Below are 25,999 nucleotides of genomic sequence, written 5' to 3'. Positions count from 1 at the left end.
GGGATCCCGTGGGTGCTGGTTTACCAGGCAGTACCTCTTCGCTCTCACATAGAGGCAGGTTTCGGTCTCCAAGGCCAGGCCTGTGTTTCCATCAGGCGTGACAACAACGCGCTGGCGGGATGGCCATGGGGACATCCGTGGTGCAGCGTCCTCGCAGCGGTGGCTGGCCTGTGCCGTGCCACAACGCGCCGTGCCACACGGCATCACACCGTGCCAGGGAAGCGCCAGGCGGGCTGGCCGCTGCCCAGGGCAGTGGCCACAGTGGCCACTCGGGTCTGGGACTCCCCATTGGTGTTGGTGGCTCTGGCGCTGCTCCCAACTCCAATGCTTTTTTAATGCATACAAACATTTTATTTCCACATTCTACGATGAACTCCCCGTCCATGCATTATAATTACTGTAAGTTCAAAATAAACACAATGACAAAAATATTTCAATATCCATAAGCTGAAGCATGGCTGGGGGTGATGGGGTTGGGTACTTCAGGCCTGAAGGTTCAGCCTCTACCCTGATCTAAGAGAAGACACATTTTGAGCTCAGGATTTATGTGAAACAGCCGCAGCCCACGTCCCGCGCGGCTGCACGGCGACCTGCGGCAGCTCCAGTCCCTCCCGCGGCTCGGCCGTGCCACCAGCCAACCCCGCGCTCCGCTCGCTGCCCAGGACTCGGGCCCAAGGAGAGAGAATTACACTGTAGAAAACCTGACAGATTTCCATTTCCCAGCTTTTGATTTCTTTTTAACGCTACTGAATTAATGCTGTACTATTTGTGGGATGAGTATTTTAAATGTTAAGACTATTTAATTCATAAAAAGTGAAGGGAAGGTGCTGAGATCCACATGTTTAACACCTATTACTGCAAGTACTGCTACAGTAAGAGAGCAGCTACACGCTTACAGTGCCTTACTTGGATATAGCTCCTAAAAGCCCCAGTGAGGCCATGTGCGAGCACCCTGCCTCATGGCCAGAGCACCGGGCCCCTGCTCGCGCTGCCCATTTGTCAAAGCGACAGGATCACCCCCGCAGTCCCAACACAGAAACCCAAGCAGGGTGCTCACAGACACCCAAATAACCCAGGGAGGAAAACACTCTTCTAGGATTCACCATCAGCTGTCCAGAGACACCAACAGCCCGCTGCTCGTTATGAGATGGAAACTAATCATCATATTGCTTACGTGGTCGGTGCTATTAAAAACAAAGAATCCTTACAGTGACTTTGCTGTTTCTGCGAGAAGTGCCCTTTATGCCAGCTACAGGCAGAGAATAATTTAGAGGCAAAGAACGAGTCACTGTAGCCATACCGGAGGATCTGAGCCCTGCCAAGCTTATTTTCCCTTCATTTCCCCTGTCCTTCCCCTTCCCCTGAGGAAAACAGCAACACAAATCAACAAGCATCAATAAAATACAAGCAGCAAAACATCCCACCGCAGGCAGCCAGCACTCGCTCCCTTTCGGATCCCAGGGTTTCTCTGGCTACAGCTGCGTCTTTCATTAACTGTATATCCTTGAAAATAATATAACATTTACTCACTTTCAATGAATCAAAGCAGGCGATTACGCGTCCATTCTCAACTTGGCAGCTTTTCGATGGGTGTGCAAATTTACATTCCGTGTCTGGTCGTGAGCAAGTCCCCCTTTGGAATTCCCTACACACTTCCAGCGTTAGCCATTTTGTGTCCCGAATCGGCGTGACACTAACAGCCATCTTTAGATTTTACAGGTAGTTAAAATTTCCAATAAAACGGACAAATAAGTAGCTGAACTGATAAACTGGAAATGATGGAAGTGCCACCTCCAGAATACTTCTTTTCCCCCGCTCCCTATTTTAAAAGTACGTGTAAAACTGAGTGGCTGCAACCTCAAGGAAGAGATGTGCCAGCCTGAGTTCAGAGTGTGACACTGTTAATCGACAGAGGTCTCGTACTTAGAGCACGGCCAGGGTTACCAGTAAGGTGAACGTTAACGGTGCGGCCCGGACTAGCCTTGTGGGCTCAGCAACCCATCCTGAGCGCCCGCCGGAGCCCACAACGCAACCATGAAAACGTGGCAGACCCTCTGACACGGGCTTTCCGAGCTGCTTTCTGTAAAGTTGTTTGAAAGGTAATCTCCAGGCAGCTGAATTTGCAACGGGGTTTTGTGGTGCAATCGGTATCGATTAGTTTGGCATAGACAGATGCAGCAGTTTAGAGCAACAATCGAGACTGGATTTGTTTTTTCCTCCTCTCCTTGATTTTCGGGCAGCAGATATCTGACCTTCTCAGCACACTTTTATTTGTACAGTAAAGCAGGCTACGCGAGGCCGGCAGCGCCCTTCTCCCGGTGTGGGTGCAGCGGGGGTGTCTGGCTAGAGGTGGCGGCAGATGCGCTGTCGTCGCAGTCTAGCTGGCAGCAAGCAAGGCAAAAAGCAGCGGCTGCTCTAGAAGCGGTCCCAAGCAGCAGAGACGTCAGGAAAGGCACTTCTGAGTACCAACCTGCAGAGAGAAGAGACACGTTACAATGGAGCGGGCGGCCCGGGGAGCCCCGCGGAGCCGCCGCCGCGCCGGGCACTCACGCCAGCCGCCGCCGGGCTGCGGGGAGAGGGGCCGCGGCCCCGTGCCGAGCCAGCATGATCGGGAGTGAGCCAATCGCAGGGAGCCTTGCAGCGATACTCCGGGCAGCAAGCCAATGGCGGGGGCCGTCTTATGAAAGGTCGCGCCTGTCAGCCGCTGGCTGCGCTGCCCCGAGCGCCCGGCGGGGCTGGCGCGGCCGCCGCAGGACCGGCGTGTGGGCCCGGCCGCTGCCCGGCATGCGGCGGGGGGGACGGGCCATGGCGGCGCCGAGCGCCCACGCGGGGAATGGTACCGTCCGCTGACCCGCCCGCTCGCCTGCGCGCCGCCGCCGCCCCGCCCCGCCAACCCCCCCGGTACGGGCTCCCCGCACGGAAGCGGGACGCGGGGGTCCCCGGTACGGGCTTCCCCCACGTAAGCGGAACGCGGGGGTCCCCCGGTACGGGCTCCCCCTACGGAAGCGGAACGCGGGGGTCCCCGGTACGGGCACCCCGCACGGAAGCGGAACGCGGGGGTCACCGGTACGGGCACCCCGCACGGAAGCGGAACGCGGGGGTCCCCGGTACGGGCACCCCGCACGGAAGCGGAACGCCGCCCCGCCGGGAGCCCGTTCCAGCGCTGCGGCTGTTCCCGGCCGGGTCAGGCAGCGGCACGGCCGGGACCGGCCCCGCTCCCCGGGACCTGCCCACGGACAGACCACAACAGCGGTTACTCGCCGGACCGGCCAGCGGCCGTGCACAGCCGGTCACTCACGCACACACACGCACACACAGCCGGTCACTCACGCACACACACGCACACACAGCCGGTCACTCGCGCACACACACACACAGCCGGTCACTCGCACACACACAGCCGGTCACTCGCACACACACAGCCGGTCACTCGCACACACAGCCGGTCACTCGCACACACAGCCGGTCACTCGCACACACAGCCGGTCACTCGCACACACAGCCGGTCACTCACACACACACAGCCGGTCACTCACACACACACAGCCGGTCACTCACACACACACAGCCGGTCACTCACACACACATAGCCGGTCACTCGCACACACACAGCCGGTCACTCGCACACACAGCCGGTCACTCGCACACACAGCCGGTCACTCGCACACACAGCCGTCGCGGGCACCGCGAACCTGCCCTGCTCCCACCCAGGACCGCAGGAGATCACACCCCTGCACACGGGTGACAGCCCTGCCAGGCGACCACGATCCCCCAGAACTGTGTGTTCCCTCCCTGTGACACACCGCAGGTGAGCCACAAGCTCCGTGATAAACACCATTCACTTAAAAAAACCCACACAGACGTTGAACATCTAGAACCGAGCGGGTAAACCTTGCCCCTCAGATGCCGAGGTGAACAAGCGCTTCTTGGAGACAAGTTCCATATGCCCGACTTTGCCATGTGTAAATATAACTGTAATACACGGTAATTCGTGTCCCAGGCTGGAGATGTGGGAAGAGCGGCCTGGAGCAGAGGGCACCCACCGCTGTGCCACATGCTGCAGGACAACACCGGAGCCTGGGGTAACACCAGCTGTGTGAACTGTCAGCACCGCAACCCCCGGCACCGTCCTGCCCACCTGCCTTTAGGGAGAAGGTTGTTCCCAGCCCATCTTTCTAAAGACACTGCTCCATAATCTTCGTATGTCCCACCACCACCCCCCAGAGCAGCATCACTGCCGCTGTCAGCAGAAACACGTCTTGCAAAGTGGTGCTGGTCAGCATGGGTGTAGACCAACAGACGAGGCATCTTTTTCCAGGGACTAAGTGATCAGAACAGCAAACTACAGAAGTAAAGTACACCTAATACAGCTAATAAGATTATAACAGGTATCAGGGGTGGTTTGCCAGGACGCTTCTACTCTCTTCCGGCAGGAGATAAACAACTGGGTATAATCACTTGCAAGCACAAGTTCACACCTAGGTAGGTGTCTTCTCAGAAAACACAGGTGTTCACAGGCTTCAACTACCGCACACTCAGAAGTCGGGGTCGTCCCGCGCCAGCGGTCACTCCTGGTCAGCACCTGGGCACACAGCGGATACTTGCATCTGGAAAACCTGTTCTGTAAGGGAAGAAGCCAGCCCGGCTCTCCCTGCCACGCCACCAGCCGTGCGGGTGAGCGCCCAGCGAGCGCAGAACAGGACACAGGAGCCCAAGGTGCCACTTGCCCCTGCCACGAGCCATCCCTTCACCTCAGAGAGCCGGGGGCAGCCTAAGCCATCACCCGGCCTCCAGCCAAGGTGTGCCAGGACTCACCCTGTCCGCCAGACACCTAACGCGGTCCCGCTGCCGCCCGCCATCACTCCTGCACAAAACAACACCTGCCAAGTGTTATTCTGTTGTGAACGTGCACTCCCGGTGTGCCCCCCGGACAGGGGGATGCCCACGCAGGCAGTGAGAGCTCTCCACAACGAAGCTGTGGAACAGGGATTTTCTCCTGTTCATCAGCTGGGTATACAATCCATTCCAAACACTGATTTTTCCAAACACCAAGAAGAGTTAGAGCAGCAAGTGATACATTTTACGTGCTGAAGCCAAAGCAAGTTAAAGGCCACATTTTCAAAACAAGATATTTAATTTCACTTTCATTACAAGAGTAGTCACCCCTAACGAGGAAAGAAAGATAGCGTGAAGGCAACATGCAAGCTGAAAAGAGATGACAGCTGTCTTCTGTGCTCACATGTAGTGAAAGGAGTCACCTTGCTGGTAGAACTCACAAAACTACGTTTTATTCCCAGTGTTGTAATAGGTTTTCTATTTAGAGTCGGACCAGCCACCTTCCTGCAGTGAAACCCCGCTCGTGCTGAGGCCAGTGCCGTGGCGGCCGCCGCATTAACCCGGCTGCGATTCACCCGCCGTTCCAAGGGCTGCTGGCTATGGAAAGCACTAGTGAGGAGCTATGATGTCTGAACGTGAAGACGTGCTGGATGTGGAGATGTACGTTTTGTTTGCACAGCCACTTAGAGAAAAATTGTTTTGTCAGAACGTGTTATCTACCTGAAAATAGAGCCAGAAATGTCAGCTTTAAAAATAGCCTTCTAGCAAAAATAAAGCCTGACTTCAGAGCAGAGGTCTATCTTCAATATCTCCATTAAATAAAGGAAGATGTTGGCACAGAATTATATTTTAGCTGCATAAACTATTCTCCTCTCACTTTGAAACTCTCTTGTGACTCCCTAAGGCACTAAGGAGTCCCCAGTAAGCCTCAAACACTGACGGGTCCCCCTGGCTGCAAAAAGCCCCAGCAGATGCAGTGATGTCTGATAAGGCAGGAAAGACTGCAACAAATGCAGACAGAGGAACCACAGGGAGAGGACAGAAAGGATGGAGGTGATTCTCTTTTCCTTTTCAGTTCAAGTACAATGTATTGGGGGCTGACAGTTTCCAGGCTCTCCCCAGTAGGCCGCTCAGTACTAAGGGCTGTTCTTAATCCACAGCTGGTTTTTGAAGTTAACCTTTTGAAATTTGCAAGTATTTGCTGCTTGTTTTGGGAATGTTGCAACATAGGTTTCACAAATTCATAACCTTGACTTCACTGATTAGTGGGAATAGGAGGGAAATGAAGCTAAAATATTGAAAACAAATTAAAAAATCATTATCAGAAAAGACAAAAGAGAGAAAGAACACTGAGAAGTCGTTCCTTAAGAGGGTAAGATGACTCAGTTGTCTGCTGAGCTGGGTCAATGAAAGCGATGAAGAAGCGGCTTCTCAGCCGAGCGGGAAGGCTGCAGGTTCCGGAGGAGCCCGCGGGCTGTGGCCGGAGCGCGCCCGTCCCTGCCCCGGCCGCCCCCCGCTCACACGCGGCTCCTCGAACCAGAGACGTGCGAGGACGGGTAAAAAGCACAACGGCAAAGAAGAACGTGGCAGCGCAGAACGCTATTTGTATGCTCAGAGAAAGGAGAAGCTGAAAAAAACAGTCTCAGTGACATGAGAACTGTCAGCAAGACCAGATAATTACACAACGCGAATTCATCCTCATGACAATGACTCTAATGAGACAGGAAATGCAATAAAATCAATATTCTATTTACACTGACAGTACAGTCTCAAAGTTCGAAATTGCCAAACGCCTGTCTTGTAAATAAAGAAATACAGAAATGACTGACTGCCTTACAGGATTGTCAAACACCTCTGCCAAATTCTAAGTTTACCAATAACATAGCTCAACATAAAATTTGGAAAAGACACGGCAATTACTTCATGGCACAATTGAGGGTTATAATTAGAGCGCTGTCACAAAATTAAGCAGAAACAATGAGCTAATTAACATCTTGGCCACATAACAGTGAAGGATTGATTAAAGAAAAACATTCTTTAGTAAACTACTGCCGAACAAACCAAATTGCTCTTACACTCTAGCTCTGCAGGAATTGTACCCGCTGCACCAGTATGACAGCATGGCAAGCAGACCCCCCTCCCCATCTGTACAGCTGCTGGGGGAAAGCAGCACAAAGGCAGCGGCACGGAGCGGCCCCCTCTAAACGGGAACACCGGACCCTGCGCCATGGAGGGCTGTCACAGCCTCGGCCGGGTACCAGGGACACCCGCATGGGAACACCGGACCCTGCGCCATGGAGGGCTGTCACAGCTCCGGCTGGGTACCAGGGACACCCACACGGGAACACCAGACCCTGTGCCATGGAGGGCTGTCACAGCTCCTGCTGGGTACCAGGGACACCCACACGGGAACACCAGACCCTGTGCCATGGAGGGGTGTCACAGCCCCAGCCAGGTACCAGGGACACCCGCATGGGAACACTGGACCCTGCGCCATGGAGGGGTGTCACAGCCCCGGCCAGGTATCAGGGACACCCGCATGGGAACACTGGACCCCGTGCCACGGAGGGGTGTCACAGCCCCGGCCAGGTACCAGGGACACCCACATGGGAACACTGGACCCCGTGCCATGGAGGGGTGTCACAGCCCCGGCCAGGTACCAGGGACACCCGCATGGGAACACTGGACCCCGTGCCATGGAGGGGTGTCACAGCCCCACCTGGGTACCAGGGACACCCGCATGGGAACACCGGACCCCGCGCCAGGGAGGGGGTGTCACAGCCCCAGCCCCGCAGCCGGGACACCGCACGGCATGGCGGCACTGCCAGCACCAAACCGAGCACGTCCCACACCACGTTTATAAAGAACCTGCCAACGCTACTTCTGTGACCCAAATATTTTGCATAATACACATAGTTTTAGTAGCAGTAGTACCACTAGCTGTGCTTTAAAGGCACTCCCACTGCCGGCAGTGGGCTTCCCAGGCAGGTCCGCATCAGACGCAGCTTTATCTTCAGTGTCTTTCACAGTTTCTGAAACCGCTTTAGCAGAAACACCGAACTGTGACATTACAGCTGAATTTAACACAGCCAAGTGCACTCGCTTCACAAAAACTGGAGAAATAATGAAAAAAGAGGCAACAAGTCACAAAGTGCGCGCCCCCAACCGCACACGCATTCCCATACTGCGCAGAAACGAGATCTCCTTGGGATCAGCTCTACAAGATGTATGTCCCTGAGCAAACCGAGTCCCAACAGCAGTGTCACAGCACTGCCGCACAGACCCCACGGCCCGATCCTGTCCTGCTTTACCCTAGAGTAATGCTGTTCGCAACTCAGAAAGTTATACTGCAAAATCCACAAACCCTCTCTCCTTTAAAGGGCAGTTACAAAGTAACCACCGTTACCATAATTAAAAAAAAAACTTGGAAAATCAAGAAAAATGTCTGTTGACATTTTGGGGTTTTATAGCGTATGGTATGTATCAGTCTCCTTTACAAAATCTGGGACTGCACAGCCGTGCAGGATCCGCATGATCTGACGGCATCAGCTGGCTGTGTATTTATAACCAAGGCAGGGAAAGGTCAGTGTGTGCCTGCCGAGGAAACGCGTGGCCTGGCCGCTGCTCTGCCCCTGCCAGCAGCGCGGCACAGGGACCGCGCGGCACAGGGACCGCTCTGTGTCCCACCGCCCTGCGTCCCACCGCCCTGCTCTTCACTTACACACCACAAAGCATTCACACATCCATCCTCACCACTGAAGTGGCAAGTATTGTTTCTGGCACCAAAAACATATCCATCCCATAATCCATTTACCATAATGTTTACATACTATATTTTAGAACTAGAAGTTCTATATTATCCTGGCATAAGGGAATTTCAACCATAAAAGAAGTGACATTTCCCATGCATCTAAAAAGAAGTTGTTTATCTCTAAAAATAACAATAATCTAGTGATCTAACTTAAAACTCCAAGAACTGAGTTGGGTTATTTTTAAAAAAAAAACAAATAACTGAATCAAAACAACTAAAAGCTCTGTAAGTATAATCAGTCTTATATGCCTGTTACAATTAATGTTAATTTTAAACATTGGATTTCTATACAAAGACATTTAAGAGCCCATAACAAAGTAACTACGCGCTCTTCCAAAGAGTAAAAAACTATTTATTATTCAGACTCTTGCGCATTAAGGACACGCTGTGTGATGAACTGCAAACGCACGCAGCCCAAGCAATGCAGGAGCGGCGCGAGGTGACCCCGGCAGTGGCGCCGCACCAGGGCCACCCACCGGCCCCTCGAACCGCCCGCCCCCCACTGTCCCTGTCACCAGAGAAGCACATTTCCCATGGAAAACACTTCCTCCTGTCCCCTGCACCATGCACGCCTGTGACTTTATAGGATGTGCCACTGCTTGTGCTGGTAGGAGCAGGCTGGGTGCCTGCTCGTGTGCAGCAGCTTCTGGGTGCTTTCCTCAAGGACACGGCCACACACCAAACCTCAGGGCACGTCCCACAGCTGAGACTCCAAACCGGGAGGTACGCGTACCAGCGGCAAAAAGGAGAGTACACATCACTGAAAAACACTCCTGTGCTGGCAGGGGGTTTCTAACTGTGCATGTGTATATACATAACATGTTAGATATATATATATATCAACATATAAGACGTGACAACAAGAATAGCAACTACTACAGGAAGAAGCGCTGCCCGTGACTCAGCAGGGAAGCACCAGCTCCCCTCTGACATGGAGCGCAGCTGACGCCATGGGCTCGAGGAGGAGCGGTGACCGGGAGGAGCGGTGACCGGGAGCGCTGGGCTCGGGGAGGAGCGGTGACCGGGAGGAGCGGTGACCGGGAGCGCTGGGCTCGGGGAGGAGCGGTGACCGGGAGGAGCGGTGACCGGGAGCGCTGGGCTCGGGGAGGAGCGGTGACCGGGAGCGCTGGGCTCGGGGAGGAGCGGTGACCAGGAGCTCCCTTTCAGTCCCTGCAGCAGCTGCAGCCTCAGCCTCAGTCCTGCAGCTCGGCTGCCCCAGCATCTGCTGCACAGCCAGGGAAAACACACCCGCACCTCAGTCCTGCACGTTACCTCTAGAAAGGCTCCCGCTTTTTACAGTCAGCTCTATCGCCTTTCACTTCCCCTCCCAAAGCACTGGCCCCATGGCCCTGGTTGCACAGGGTGGCTTTTTCCTTCCTCCGACTGGGTCCCAGCCGTGGGTAACACGAGTCTTGTGAGAGCGCTCTGGTGAGCACCCGATGGATCCCGGCACATACACGGTCAGTACTAACATTATCCATTTATTACTAACAGCACTTGCTCCTGCTAACAAGCTCCTCCACTCAGCTTTGCTGACCTGCCCCAGGCTGGGCTGCCCCATCACCAAAATACCTTTCCAAGTTCTTGCCCGCTCGCATGACGGTCACTTTGTTATGTGAATAATGATGAATTAGGAGCCTGCACGTCCTTGCACACTTAAAATTAATCACCGAGATTAAATCTGAGCTTAACTACCACAACCACAACAGGCTGCTGATGTCGGCTGCTCCGGAGCGGTGCACTGTCCCACTCGCAGAGCACCGGCCACCACTGGGGACCGGCGGGGGGACGTGGTGGCTGCAGCAACGTTCAGCGAGGGACACTTCACCACGAGCCGCTTGTGCACACACGGGCCTGCTCATCCTGCATCTGAGTCGAGGGCAAACAAAAAAGGACACGAACACAGATCATGAGGAACACGTTATACAGAGTTCTGCTTTCGGCGGCAACCCAGAACTTGGGTTTCGATGGCCTGGTCACTTCAGCTCAGTCACAGCGAGCTGTGGCAATGCTGTGACAATCACATGCTTCTCTCCAAGGACGAGAAAATTATGTGGGAATGGGTGAAAAGGGGGCGGCCGATGTGGTAGGGACTGAAGGAGGGCAGCACAGCCCGGACAGGCCCACAGCAGCGCCGAGATGGCACCGGCACTGTGGAGCAGCGCCCAGGACAGCATCTCCACAATGGCCCCGGTCCCATCAGCCACGGCAGCACCGCGCTGGGACACCCTGAGCAGAGCAGCCAGGCACCGCTGGCACTGCAAGCTCTGCAGAGCTGCGCCTTGGGACAGCACCTCCACAATCCCCCCAGCAGCAGCGTGCCGGGACACCCCGAGCAGAGCAGTGAGGCACCACCAGCATCGCCGGCTCTGCAGAGCAGCACTTTGGGACAGCACCTCCACAATCCCCCCGGCAGCACCGTGCTGGGACACCCTGAGCAGAGCAGTGAGGCAGCATTCGCACCCTTACCTCTAAAAGCCATTTAAAAATACCTGATAGGGAAGTTTAAGTGTCTAGTCTTATACAAAAACATGGACCATTGGGAAAAGAATTTCTGAAAAGATTTAAGAAAAAGCAGTTTTTATAAAAATGCTGAGTAAAGACAGGATGCTTAGAAGTTGTAGAAAACAAACCAACCAAACGCAAAGCAATCGTTTTGTCAGTCATGCGGAAGAATGAGTGAAACAAGTTCAAATTTGTGTGTGTTAGTTCCCACCATTAGCTGTGTTTAATTAGAAGAATTGACCAGAGCTGTGTCTACTTTCACCAAAAAAAATCACATCATTAAAAATTTATTTATGGAGTATATTTCCACATAAATCCAGGAGCTCCATAAAACGCTGATAAGCAGCAAGATCTTTTCCCAGGGACTCTCTTCTAAGCAGCTTTCAAAGCTCAGTCATAGCAGTAAGTGCCTGCACTCCCACAACACTTTTAACTATTACACATCAAAAAGCTGGAAAGCACATAATTACATTAGCGCTTCCACGGACTCGCTACCTTTGATTTGCACTGCTTCTCGAAGAAGTATCAAAGGCAGTCCAAGTTTTGCCTGCGTATCGAGCACTGCAGGATTCCTGTATACCATCACACATGGAAAGGATGCCACTGACAACCAAAGGTGACCACATGAAGTTGGAACTGCTGCCCAAGCTCTAATAAAGTCTTCCCAACACTGGAAGAAACATTTTTTGTTTGGTGCTTTTCTATTCCCCAGCTGCAGAGTGTCAGAGAACAAACAGTAGGGTTTATTTCTCACAAGTAAATCATGCTGTGTTTATCAGTTTGCGCAGCCGGCAAGACCTTTCTGCCATGGAAACCAAATGGCACAAGCAACACCAAAATAGCCGGTGTCAGCTGGGACAGTGAGCACTGACCCCGGGGACGGGCGAGGAGGAGGAGGAAGGGCCAGCGGTTCCGCACAGCCCGTCCCAGCCGCCGTCCCGCCTGCGCCTCCCCCAGCAGAACGGGGCAGATGCTGGAGCGGTGGCTCCGGGCGCCTGCGCACACGGACACACGTGCTGGCCACGGCGAGCCCAGGCCCGGCCACCGCTGCCGCCAGCCTGGCAACCTGCTCGGAAAACCTGACACGTGCGCGGCTGAGCGAGCTCCCGAGCCGCTCGCGCTGCCCTGGGAGTGCTGCGCCCAAAGCCTCCAGGCTTCGGGTTCAGCCAGACCAGATCAACACAGCAAACTCCACCTTCTTCTCCAGCAATTTACTTACATGTGAAAGAAAAGCTTATCTCCGAGAACAGCGGGTAGGTGTCACCCCAACGGCAGAGGCGCAGTTAAAGGACTCCTGAGCAGAGCAGCGAGGGCCTGGCAGAACCCAGCTGACCAGCTCTGCCCGCTCTCCCTTTTTTAGAAGGAAAAATTCCCATTAAGTTCTCTGGAAGCAGGATTGGGCCCAGCGCCCAAGCATGCTCCGGGTTCCCGAGCCCTTACTCACCGCTGCTGGTCGGATCCAGCGGCGCAGCAGGGACGTGCGGAGCTGCTCCCCGCTCCTGCCCCGCTGCCATGGGCACCCCGGCCACCCCAGCCCCACACCACACCCCTATAAATCCTGTCTCTACCAGCGGGCACGTAGAAAGGGTGAATGCGGATGCTGTCAAGCAAGCCTCCCATGCAGGCTTCTTCAAGTAAACTTGAACTTCCAGCCACCTAAGTCAGGACACGTTATTTATAATGCTTTTGACATTTTACTTTTCTCTCCAAATAACTGCTGCTCCAACTTCGAGCCCAAGGCATATTTTGCCTTGCCAGATGATCTGCGACTGTCTCATGACTTATTACATTGTTATCATCACTAAGCTTAGCAAACAGGGCTGCTAAGTCTATTAATCTTCTGAAACACGAAGTCTGAAACCGTAGAAACAAAACAACTCACTACAAGATACATAAAATGTGGTATAGGGAGATAAGGGGAAAATTCGGTGCATGCTCTGTTAATTTTTTTCTGTGCCACTGCAAGCAAGACTGACACACGTTTTTAAGGACCAGCCCTGAATGTGACATTGATGCCAAGAATGTTGAAGGAAAAGCCTCCTTCTCCGCGAGCAGCCCCTCCGGGGCACGCAGCGAGGTTCAGCAACAGCCCGGACTATACGCAGGAGTTTAAACTGACACCTGTAAACTCAAACAAAGAACTGATATGATAAAACGAGTCAAATACAGCCGGGCGGGCGCTGCAGAGCTACGGGGACGCTCACTGCTCCAAATGTCAAATGACTGGAGATACTTTAACCCACCCAGCACTTCCTTCTTCTCATTGTGCTGAAATTCACTCCAACTGAGCCACTGACATTCAGCTTGCATGTTTGTGTCCCAAAATAATTTTCTGTGAAAATGAGTATTTGGCGTATTTGCCAGAAGCATAAGTTGTAAAGAGCAACGCAGGCAGTTGCACAGCTCTGCTAGTGCTCAAACAGGGCTGGAAGTTGTTTCTGTCCCAGAATTCTCACCAGCAGCGAGCGGCAGCTCCCAGGGCTGCAGAAGGACTGACGGACGCGGGGCTGCAGAAGGACAGACGGATGTGGGGCTGCAGAAGGACAGACAGACGCGGGGCTGAGCAGCAGCGGGGCCAGCACTGCCCATGCCCCCGCCTTGGGCTAGCACTGGCTATGCACTTGGCTTATGGAAACCATCACCTGGCTACACAAAGTCCCAGGCAGTCGTGGTTCACGCAGTCCTGGCTTCCTGCCTTTTCCTTTGCAAGCTGTAGATTCAAACGAAACTGAACTCCAGGCACAATATTTAACATCCTCGTGACAGTTTACCTTATAAGCTGCTGCTGCTATTTCTAATTACTACCAAATAGCAATTATCCCATTAAAAATTCAAGCTGCACTTAGTGAGAATTTAAGTTAGACTTTAGGGAGGGCTAACGGATTATATCTACTGCACACTCGGACCTTTTTTGTTATGATACATTCAAAACCAAGTTCCCTCAGCTACCTCAAATAAAAATATTTTGGATAAAAATATTCTTTTATAACAGTGCAGCATATGTACATAATTTGAAACAGGGACTATTTCACCTGACAGCTGCAGACATTTTAAAAAAGGACTGATCGCAGAGGAAAAGCTCTTCTCTGACACTGGGTGCCATCCTGAGCCCAGCACAACCAACCCTCACCCACCATCACCAGCTCAGCACCGTGGCCACCGCACCCCTGCTGCACTCGCGGGCGCTGGGAGGGACTCCGCATCAGCCCCCGAGCAGGAGAACACGCTGGCCCTGAATGCCCAGAGCAGCAGACACAACGTGTCACCAGCTGCACTCTCCAAACGGACACGCACCCGCACCCACTGCTGAAGGCACAACGGGAGGGCGACACGGGCTGCTCGCTGGGACAGCCCACCGGGAACCACTCCGTTACACAGCGCCGCGCGCAGAGCCTTCACCTCCCAGCTTTTCACATTAACGTGTGCTTTTCATCTTGTGATGTATTCAAGTTTCATCACAATTGTGATATGGTTTTAATGGTCCCTTCTCTTTGCTGGTTAATTGCTGCGAACTCTCATTGACACTAATGGGAATTACAATTGCACATACTCATGGCAGAACAGACTCCAAATGTCACCGAGGACAGCAATAAAAAACCACTCGTTCATCCTTTCGGTAAATAATTTGGGGGTAGTAGGAAGGAAATGTTGTTTACTTTGCTGCATTACTTGGGAAACTAAGTTTACAATCTATAATTGTTAATAAAATAAAAAAGTAATAATCATAGGTAACCCGCCTGGCTGCGCACAGCACCCATCCCTGTCCCCTGTCCCCGCACAGCACCCACCCCTGTCCCTGCTCCAACACATCCCCATTTTGTATATCAAAATATACCAAATAAAACCACACTAGAATTCCTTCTGGACAGAAGCAGCTGCAGGAATTCTTTTGTAAGTATTCAGGTTACAGAGTCATCCTCAGCACGGACAAAAATCATAAAACTATTACAACAGAAGGGAATAGAACTTCTTTCACAGTTTTATCTTAATGAGCTGATCTTTGTTAACAGCAAAATCACCTCTTCACAGCGTTTGCATTTAAAATGTGTATAACACAAAGGAAAACACATATTAAGCCTTTAAGGATCATGAATAGTTACTGCAAGGCACCTTTTATAATCCAACACGTGTTAGACAAATGATGTCCAATCACTTCTGGACATCGAGAGGTGCGAAGGCTCGTCCTCCTAATTACAGCCATTGCTGGGTCGTTAGCACCTCTGCATTAAACCTGAAGCAGCAGAATAAAACACACACTTAAAGGAAACAAAAACAGAGAGGAAAGTGCCTTCTTCAGCAGCATCTTCCCTGCTCGTGACATTGTGGAAAGCAGCGCCTGCAGTGCTCCTGAGACACGCAAACTGGACGAGCACCAGAAACCTCCACGCAAACAGGTTTTAGAAGAAAGCAGCAGCACCTGCTACTTTCAAATGCTCGTCAGTGTGTGGTATTTGTCATGGAGGTGTCTATAAGCGTCAGTTTGTTCAATCCTTGGCATTGGTATGGGAAGCAGAATACAGATAAACTGTGTCATTCTTACCTATTAACACTAAAAAATTATGAACAGCACCTGAGTCTTAGTGAAGCACCAAAGTTGTAGAATTCAAGAGGTGGAGTAATGCAAAAGAAAATTAACCTTTCTCCAAAACTGAAAATGAATGGCTACACTTAAGGCTTGAAGCAGCTTGATTCACACTTACTTATTCCTGATTATATTTTTGAACTTCCCAAAGCAGAATGAACTGACAGCATTTCCAGTCAAAAGTCAAATCAGCAAAAGCCTCTGACACTTTTAAGTGCCCCCCGGCCGACCGCAGCCAGCGCGGCCTGCACCCGCAGCACAGCCTTCCCAAGGGCTCGCGCCGCGCTGCTGCACGTCAGGCTCTCCAGGACCCCTTCCGCACCCCCGAACCCCCGCGCCCGGGTCTCGCTCAGGATTATGCTTCTGCCATCCCCTCGTCCCACCAGCATGAACTGGGCTGGGAACCCCCACGCCCCCCAGCACCAACTGCAGCGAGTCAGCAAGAGCAACTGCTCGGCCGTCACTGCCTACAGACAAACCTGCGAGCAGAGACCATGAATTATGCTAACTTCTGCAATTACATAATAACATAGCAGAGAAATTCTAAATGAAAATTATCTGCTTCCAGTAATTAAACTGTTTTGTTGATACTCCTCAATACACAAACTATCTATTACCTTGTTAATCTACCAGATCTCAAACTACAAGATATCTGCCTGGAGGGTGAGGGACACAGGTGAGACACCTGCCCAGGAGGGTCCGAGCTGCGCGTGGAGCTGGTGACTTCCCGAGTTTGCGGTACAGCTTTGAGCCCAGCGCCACGCGAAGCTCGTGTGGATGTGGCACGCGGCACGGCTGCGCTTCACACCGCTTCTGACATCGCCGGCACAGCGGAGGGTTTTGTGGGGAAATGAAAGGAAATCACAAAGCCGGGCTGTTCCCAGCGCAGGGAACGCGGGCGCTGTGCCGTGGATGTATGGAAACCATACACGCCGCAGCAGCCGAGGGGAGTTCCCACACGACAGCTCTGACGCTGTTTCCTAACTCAAGTGAATTACAAATTGCTCACACAATGCCCCAGTTTTGCCCACTGATTCAACAGCTTCATACACAAGGAAGCATCCCTGGACTCGGATCCTGGCCTGCCTTTAAAAACAAACTGAATCCCCTGACGGCTTTAAGGAAAGGAGACAATAAATACGCTGTCACTTTCAGAGGCCAGACTAAGAAATCTGTTGCTGTGCATCTTTCTGCAGTAGCCCCAGCAAATAACAGCTGCACAATCCTGTACCTTCAGGTGTTACTCCACAATTACTGTTAATTCGTATATACAACACAGAGGGGAATAAATTTTCAAACTTTTCTCGAGTCTGGAGACTAACTGGTCATAAAACCCAGAATGTCCAGTCATCACCATTGCTCTTCTATTTCAACATCTCGTTTCAAATAAGCCTGAAGAACTTGTGTAGCTCAGAAGCCTGGACTTTAAATCCAGGGCAGTCCAACTCGATTTTACACTGTTCTAGTCCACCCCTGATCCAACGCCAGCTGAGGAAAGCAGAGTGACACGGGCCTCACAAAATGCACATGGCAAAAGCGGGTGCTGGAAGCACAGAGCCCAGCTCAGCGTCACCCAGCGCCCCGTCCGCTCCCTCACCCCCCGCCACCTTCCCTCCTCCGCTCTCTGGTTAAGTCACCGCGGTGCTGGTGCTGGTGTGTGTCAGCACCGGGAGGCTCGGCCCGGCAGGAGCCTGCGCTCCACCGCAGCTCCCAACCGCCAACAGCCCGCGCTCACCCTCACACCTCCCCTGCAGTAATAAGCATCACCAGTAAATTATACATTATGCAAATTACTTCCTGTGTCACTCTGGAACGCGTTGTCATTTCATTAGAACCTTTTCCCCGTGGTGCTAAAGACATGGTCCAGTTATGTATTCAATGCTGTTTTTCACTATTTACCCCTCTCCCTCCTGTGCTCACACCTCTCCGTAGAACCTGCTCTCGTGCAGTTTCACTGTCTCTACTCTGTCACCCGTGTCCTTCTGCTACTGCCACGTTTTGCAGCACATATTCCGTTCCTCAAAAAAAAAAATCATCAAAAGAAAGAATTCTAAAAAAAAAAAGATATATTTTTCTAAAGCAAGCATTTAATACAGATGACATCCCTGCATTTTTCTCTCCCATTATGCTAACATCTTAACAAACTGATTTGTTTACAATAAAGAGGTGCAAAACAAAGTTCTGAATTCAATAACTTACACCAAAAGAAGCAAAAAAACCAAACCAAACCAAACCAAAAACCCAACCAAAACCCCACAGCCAAGCACAGCCCCCATTCGCAGCCAGTCCGTGCAGCAGCTCGGGCGGGCCGGGCAGCCAGCGCGCCCGCAGACGGGATCCCGCCCGCCGCGCCGCGCACCCCCCGCGCCGCTCACGTCCCTCCCAAGTTGCCGTCTGCTCTACCAATGCAGCCCATGACCGGGCTCCCGGAGCAGCCGCAGCGCCCGGCCCAGCACAGGCCCGGCCCGGCCCTCCCGCCCGCGGGGCTGCCCCTGCCCGCCGCCCCGGGCCGCGCCGCTCGCCCCCGCACCTGCCCCGCACGGCTCCCGGGGCTCCCGCCGCCGGGCTGCGCCCCCCGGCCCCGCCGCCTGCACCGGGACGCGGGCAGGCGGCGCCGCGCCCGCCCCGGCGCGCACGGCGGCTGCCCCGGCCCGCGTCCCCGCCGAGCGGAGCCCCCCCGCTCCCCGGCCCCGCCAGGCCGCCGCCCGCGGGCCCCGCCGCGCCGGGGAGGCCGCTGGGCCGGGCGGGCGGTCGCGGCGCCCCGCCGGCACTCACCTCGGGCATGCTGGCGGGCGCGGCCCTGCCCGGGCGCGGCGGAGCGGGCGCGGCGGCCCGGCCCAGTCAGGGGCACATGCTGACAGCGCCGCCGGCGCGGCGGGCGGGAGCGGCGGCAGCGGCCCGGGCTCCCCGCGCCGGCCCCGGCCCCGGCTTCCGCCGCCGCCCCCGCCCCACCCGGAAGCGCCCCGGCCTCGGCCCCGCGGGCCGCCCCGCGCCCGCCACGGCCCCGCGGGCAGCCCCGGCCCGGCCCCGCTCACCTAGGCCCGGCGCGGGCTCCGCGATCCGGGCGACACGAGCCCGAGGACAAGGTGACGAGCGGAGGCGGCGCGGGCTGCCCTCCCCCGGGGACTCGCCGCCTTCATCCTCCCCGCGGCGGCGCGGCCCGGCGCCTCATGAGTCACGGTGCCCGGGCCCCAGCACACGTGCCCGGCCCCGCCGCCTCCGGCTCCGGAGGAAAGGGAAGAAAAGGCGGGGGCAGGGAGGCGAGCGGAAAACGTCTCCGCACCGCCGGCCGGCCAGGCCGCTGGCCCGCGGGGCTCCGACCGCACAGCGCCCTCCCCTCGGCAGCCCCGGAACGCCTGTCCGCCAGCGCGGCCACGGGGCGCATCTCCCTTCTGGGGCAGGCGAGACCCGTGCGCTTGTGCCGCTTCCCGCGCTGCCTTCGTCTTCAGCAGATCAAGCCCATTGCAGACTGGTGATTTTTGCCCATGTGGCCCCAGTGAGAGCAGCCTGGAGGTGACGCTGCTGTGGGGTCTGCAGGGCTGCACCGGCCAGCAGGGTGATCCCCAGGGGCTGCCCGCGGGCCCGGGGTGACCCCCATGGCCCCCAGGGTGATCCCACCTTTGTGGGCCCTGGGGTGACCCCCATGGCCCCCAGGGTGATCCCCATGGGCTCCGTGTGGGCCCGGGGTGACCCCCATGGTGCCCAGGGTGATCCCCAGGGGCTCCCTATGGCCCCCAGGGTGATCCCCAGGGGCTCCCTGTGGGCCTGGGGTGACCCCCATGGCCCCCAGGGTGATCCCCATGGGCTCCCTGTGACCCCCAGGGTGATCCCCATGGGCTCCGTGTGGGCCCCAGGGTGACCCCCATGGCCCCCAGGACAACCTGGGCACACTGGTCGGAGCAGATGGCCGGTGCCACCACAACAGCCAAGCACTGCTCTGAGCTCCCGTGCTCCAGAGAGACCTCCGAGACCAGCACCCCCTCACTGAGGCACCGGTTGTGCTCCGGCCAGTGTCACAGGGTCAGGGTCAGGCCTGCCACGCCAGTGACACTGATGGGACCAGCGCAGGAAAAGGAGCTACAATAATACAGATCAGTCACAACGTAAACGTGTCCCATGCCACATCGCCCACGTCTAGGGCCACACGTGAAGGAGTCTCAACAAAACAACGTGGCGCTAACCTAAGGGACAGAAAAAGAGAAGGGTGTACACCTAAACAGGCGGAGAGGCAGGCAGGCTGCTAGGGGTGCGTGCCAGGGCATCGGGGGCTGTTCCCACCCGTATCAGCCGGCGGGGATGCGGGACAGGAGCTCTGGAGAGGGTGCTGGGGACAAAACAATGGAAAGAAGTGGAAACAGCCTGGCAGTGGCAAGACCAGGGGAAGCACTGCAATGATCTTCCAAGATTTAAGGACACTATAAAGAGCAGGGAACAATCTTGTCGCTGTATTTATGGTGGTGAGCACAAGAAGATGGGCTTAAACTGCAGGGAGAGAGATTCAGGCTGGACTTAGAGGGGAAAAAAGGCCTGACAAGGGTACAGAATCAGGGTTAGACACTCATCTGGAGGAGTGATTTAGGGACACTCCACCCTGCCTGGGGCGAGGGAATGGATTAAGTGACCTTTCATGGCCCCTCTTCCAGCTCCGTCCTCTGCCCCTGCCGACGTTTACTCCTTTTGATCTACACTTCTAGTGCACAGTCTGTTCCACCCCCAGGGCTCACAATATACCTCTTATATGGGTAATTCATTTTCTTTTTTTCTGTTTGCCATAGAAGAGCCCCATGCCTTCGAAATCTAGAGCTTTCAGTTTTCTATATTTTGCCATTTTAGTAAAATCAGTGGCAGCATTCTCTGACTTTGACTTTTGATATCAAGGCAGCAGTCATGTGTCTGAGCCAAACTCACACCCTACAAATATTTGCACTGATTCCAGGAGACATCTTGCTTAGTATTTTTTTCCAATTATTATATCATATGAAGCAACTGTTTACTGCTAAGGCTGACTGCATTTCAATGCATATACACATAGGGTTTTTTTAAAAAGCTCAATTATTCCCTTTTCCATTAACTTTTAATTTCTGTTTCCTCCCGTAGGGAACGTTCCAGAGAACCGTTGCCTCATGGCGAGCGCTCCAGCAGTTTCTGTTCCTCCGGGTGCCTGTTGCTCAATGTAACGGTAGCCAATTAGTCAAGACGAGGAAATCCCCTGTCCCCCGGGCAGGCTCTGCCCCGGCAGCTCTGGCGCCGCAGCCCAGGCCATGCCCGGCCCCAGCCACAGCCCGTGGGCACCTTGGCGTGGGCCACGGTGACCGGCACGGCCACCCACGGTACCGGTACCGCGCTCCCGCCTCTCAGCATGGATGAGAGTTACTGCAAGGAGCTTCTGCAGAGGCTTTAACCACCCTTAGGTTTGGAAAGCGTTATAAAACGGACATGTCAAACTACTGCAGCTCCACCTCCATAGAGCTTACTCTTTGCTTTGGTTGTGAAAATTAAGAGCTGTCGAATAAACGTATGTTCACGGAGACGAAGAGTGTGAATCCTGTAAACAAGTTCTGCTGCCAGCATAATCTACGCTGTGCCAAAAAGACATCGTAATGTCTATAAGCAGGCAATTTTTTTCTGAAGTCTCACGGTTGTGATGCGTCAGTGCTTCACTGGCAGGGACCGCAGCACAGGGACATGCACGGTGACAGCAGGGCACAGCCAGGCCACTGCAAGGAGCTGGGTACCGCACACTTCAGAAGTTAAAACACACAGAACTATAGGAGGCTTTTCCATGGTTAAGTTTTCACACTTGGTCTGACCTCCCTTCTGTCTCCCTGAGGGCTCAGGCCAGTGCCCCAGCCCAGCACAGGCACCTCAGCAAGGGGCTGGTTTGGTGCTCCCGTGCACGTGCTGCCCAGGCTGTCCTGCACCCCACAGCTCTCCTGCTCACCCCCTGGTGTGCAAACAGCAGATACTCCTGCTCACCCCCTTGGTGTGCAAACAGCAGATACTCCTGCTCACCCCCTTGGTGTGCAAACAGCAGATACTTCTGCTCACCTCCCTGGTGTGCAAACAGCAGATACTCCAAACACCTCTGTCCTTTACACCTGATGCTTCTTGCTGACTCTATTCTGAATCCCAACAGCTCTGCTCTTTGCTGTGTTCGGCGTCACTCTGCAGCAGTGCTCCCGCCTGGCAGTCAGTACTCTGGGGACGCTGTGACAAGCTGTGGCTGTGTCTGGTGCCCTGCGGCTGGAAAACAAACACAGGGACACAGGACCCCCACACACAGGGTCCCCTTGTTGGACGTGCTCTAATTTCAGCCGCTCTGTGTTTCCACAGCCTGGGACTCCCATGCCATGTATTTTTTCAGACCGTGAGGCTGGTGTTCATCCCACCAACACCAATAACAGGCTACAAGGAAACGACCAGGCACGCAGACATCACAGAAGATGAGGAAAAAACCAGAGAGTTTATCTCCATTATCTCCAGTATCAGAAGCGTAACTTGCTTGTGTTAAACATCTCTGTCAACACAGACACCTTGTTCCAGCTTCAGTTTTCCACCAAACACACTGGGGTTGTATTTCTGCTAGAACTTTGTCTTGCCATCTTCTCCCTGTCTTGCTTGTCTTTTACCCCCAAACCCTGCAACTTGTGTTTGTAATTCTCGGCATCACTTGCTACCTGTGCCCAGTTGTTCCAGAATGCATTTATTTTTACCGTACAAATGAAAAAGATCAGCACTAAAGTGGCATCTCCACTGCAATTGAATGCTACCTTTATTCATTTATAGATACTGAGCTTCTGTTGGCTTCTGATATTTCAAGTGATTGCTCAGAATTACATCCTCCACATCCTTCAATCCATACCAGAATAAGACAAAATGCTTTGCTGTTTGCTTTGAAATGTATTAGGCTTGGAGAACAGAAGAAATTTGTCTTAAAATTCACCTTTTTTCTTGATCTGTACTCAGGGCTAAACTAAGCAAAGAGTTATGTTTTGTGAAATTAGGTGATAATGTACTTTTCAGCTTTAATAATTTTCTGTTCATTTTTTTTGGCTTTATTATAGAAACTGAAGACTGAAAAGGAATAAAGAAACATTCATTTTTCTTTCAAGAGAACATGCCGTGGATTTTCATTTTTGTTTCAAAGAAGTTTAGTCCAGATCAGTAAAAAGTTCACGACAACTGGTATCCCGTGGTATTTTATATTTGCCTGAGTCGCAGGACTTTGCCTGTGGTTACACAAAGCAGCAGCGGCACAGATGCACTGCTCAGATAACTGCGGCACTGGGCGCACATGCCTCGGGAGTCCCCAGGAACGAATACCGTAATGGATCATTTGCTGCCCTTCCTGTTTCTGTTCTCTCACAAAGAACGGCGCGAGGCCGTTTCCTCTCTGCACGCTGACATCAGTACGCTGGGCATTTCTGTGCCGCTCACAAAGTTTTCCCTACAAGCTTCTCACCACCCAGGTTGCTCTTCAATAGCTTCAGTAGGCCGGGGTCTGCACAAGAGATCTTTTCTGCACTTAGAGCTCGCTTTACAAAATAAGCGCAGGCTAAACTGGGCCTCCCACTGCCCCAGGACGCAGGCACCGAGGTGCCCACAGCTGCACAGCCGGGACGTTCGTGCCCTGTTGATCTGGGATGCCCTTTCTCCCTATAGCCTATACAGTGAACACATTCCATTTCGTGTGTTCCTGTCGGTCTCGAGGCTTTAGGCACAGATGCCGAGCGCAAGCTCTGCACTAACCAGGTGTCCAGGCAGGGCATGGTAAAGAGAGAACCGTGAGGAAGCTGCGGACCCAGCGATCTTCCAGACTGTCATCTGATAATGATCAACTGGGATCCCAAACAAAACAATGGACTAATCATCTTCCGGCAGAGAAAGATAAAGAAATATGTCATTGTACTTAGCTTCGTATGTCGTTTAAACATAAAAGGCATCAATTGGGAGACAAGGGAAAAGAGAAACACGTATACAGAGAAAGTATTTTGAGAGACATTTTATGGCTAGAGTCGCTCCGCACCATGACAGCTGGAGCACAGAAAGAGGAACCCTCTAACGCACCCCGGCCTGAGTGAAGCAAGAGTCCGGCCCCAGAAATTGAGCAAGGCTTCCTGCCCTTCCTCCAGCCCGGCAAGCCTGGGCAAACCCAGCGAGCCTGACATAGGTCCTGTGGCCTCGTCACATCATTCCGAATAGCCGGAATACAACAGGCGCAAACTCTAACTTTTCCTTTTGTTTGTTTCCCTGGCCTTTATTTAAAGGCAAGTACACAAGCTACTGCAAACACCGACTAAACACAATTACGATCCTGAAGAAGCCATTTGCTTCTTTAGGCTGTTATTTGTTCGATAATCATGAAACTCGAGTTCCGCGGAAAGGCCCGACATTAGAGTTCAGCGTCTCCGATAAAGAAAGCAATCGTTACATCTCTCCTAGCACAGCACAACTGGTGCAGTAACGAACTTCCGCTGGCAGCGACACGCAGCCACCGCTGTCACGCCGCCGCGCTGAAAGCCCCTTTTGCTGCTGGAATGATATTATCTACGTGTGCGCTTTAGTGAAGATAATGTACAAATTTCAGACTTGGCCCTCTGACTGTACTGTCCTTTCATTTTAAAGTCTCCTGCACCTCTTAAGTGACAATATTTTTGTTAAAAGTAATAAAGTATTTTAAATCTCTACTAGTCTACAAGCAAATAAATGAGCAAAATCCACACTGATAGTTTCACAGTGAATAATTATGACATGTGCTACATCCTTGTGTTCTCTGTAACGATGGTTGCGGCTGGAGCCCGGCTGGCAGTGCCGGCTCCACTTTAGCTCTGTGGGAGCACCACGGGTGCTGGGGACGGGTGGACCCCGCTCGTGATCCCACATCGCATGGAATGACGGAAACTGGTGGGACGTTCACCAGTGTGTCACGGCGGGAAGCCAAGGGTTCACTCTAGGGGATTCATGTCATTTCACTTTCTCATGGGCTTTACCGATGAGCACAAGTACGGTGGTGGGGCCTCAGCACAAGCGCCCTGCCCTGCCCTGTCCCCTCACCGGCAGCGCGGAGCAGACTGCTGAACCACCTCCTGGGGCTCTGAGAGCGCGCGAAAAAACCTTTCTCCCAACTTTTCCTGCAGAGCAAACACCTCAGGAGACCAACAGACAGAACGACAGCAAAACCAGAAGAGAAGAGCAGGATGTACCCACAGTTTGTCCCCGTGGCCCTGGGAGCGGGTCGGTGCTTGCTCAGTGTCCCCAGGGGCTCCAGACTGCGGGGGTCCCCCCGCACCCCCAGCTTTGGGATCTGGCTGCTGCCTTTGATACTCTTCTGAACTGCAGGGGTTTGTTACTTAAACTTTGCATGACAAAGTTGTATGTTTAGTGCTAATTTCTTTAACATATCGCTTAAATCTTCCCTAACTTTGCTCAAGACAGCCAGAACTGTATGCCGAAGTAGGTGCAATGAAATGCAGATGTAATAAAACAATCTAGCTTGCTGAACAACTTACAGTAACCCTCTAAACAACCGTACGCTACTCTGCTGCAAATCTGCACAGCCGGCAAGGGCCACAAAGTGGGGTAAAAAGCAGAATTCTTACCTGGGCACCGTCCTGCAGGGGAGCGTGGAGCGTGGAGCGCGCTGCAGCCCTGCCAGCGGCCGCCGCCTCCCCCGCCCGCACGCCAGAATTACAGCGTGCGCTCTGTGCGAGCGCGGGACGGCGGCCTCGGGGGGGGAAACAGTGAAAGGCCACAAGAACCACGCTTTCCAAACTCTACAGGTCTAAGGACGTGAAATCAGCTATTTGCAGCAGCACACAGCAGTAACCATGGCGATGCGCTGGGGTTTGCATATATATTTTCTTAAAGAAGCAAAAATTACTTTCAGCTAATAAAAACAAAAGGAGATGCAAGGGGAAGTGCTTTTGCATGGCAGCTGCGCCCCGAGCTGCGGCGGGGCGGGCTGCTGGCGAAGCTCACGTCTTGGGCGCAGACGCGCTGTTTGAAAAGCACCGGTTGGAGACGCCGCCATTGCGACCCGTTAATCTGCCCATCGGCATCTGGCAGGGCCGGGCTCAGGTGGCCCGACCAGGCCATGCCCACGGTGCCCGGCAGTGGGGCGATGGTGGGGCGGCACCCCTGGGGCTCCCTGCCTGCTGCGAGCCGCAGATAACGGTTGCGGGGCCGGCCTCACCGCCCAGAGACACTTAGACCCGCTTTTGTTATTTCTGCTGCGACCGCCGCCATCTCGGGCTTCCTGCGCAAGC

At 53.7% G+C, this 25,999-nt stretch overlaps 1 protein-coding gene across 11 annotated transcripts in view; it reads right to left on the bottom strand.

Annotated features, from left to right (window-relative positions):
- MBNL1 (muscleblind like splicing regulator 1) overlaps positions 1-25,731 on the bottom strand; it is a 76,945-nt gene extending 51,214 nt beyond the window's left edge. For 4 of the 11 annotated variants that reach the window (XM_080349462.1, XM_080349468.1, XM_080349469.1 and 1 more), the window contains exons 1-2: positions 2,551-2,689; positions 1,531-2,470 (exon numbers count right to left, since the gene is read on the bottom strand). In XM_080349462.1, coding sequence (XP_080205588.1) covers positions 1,531-1,704 — 174 coding nt within the window. In that variant the 5' untranslated portion in view covers positions 1,705-2,470; positions 2,551-2,689. Of the gene's footprint in view, positions 1-1,530; positions 2,811-18,509; positions 18,671-18,769; positions 19,027-25,333 lie in introns of those variants that run through there. The other 7 variants (XM_080349467.1, XM_080349466.1, XM_080349465.1 and 4 more) reach the window with 7 other exon arrangements.
- Positions 25,732-25,999: the final 268 nt, after the last annotated feature.

This window comes from Nesoenas mayeri (genome assembly GCF_963082525.1).
Source record: "Nesoenas mayeri genome assembly, chromosome: 9".
Classification (NCBI taxonomy): Eukaryota; Metazoa; Chordata; class Aves; order Columbiformes; family Columbidae; genus Nesoenas; species Nesoenas mayeri.
Note: the sequence above shows the minus strand (reverse complement) of the source record. Positions and strands in the feature narration are given on the sequence as shown.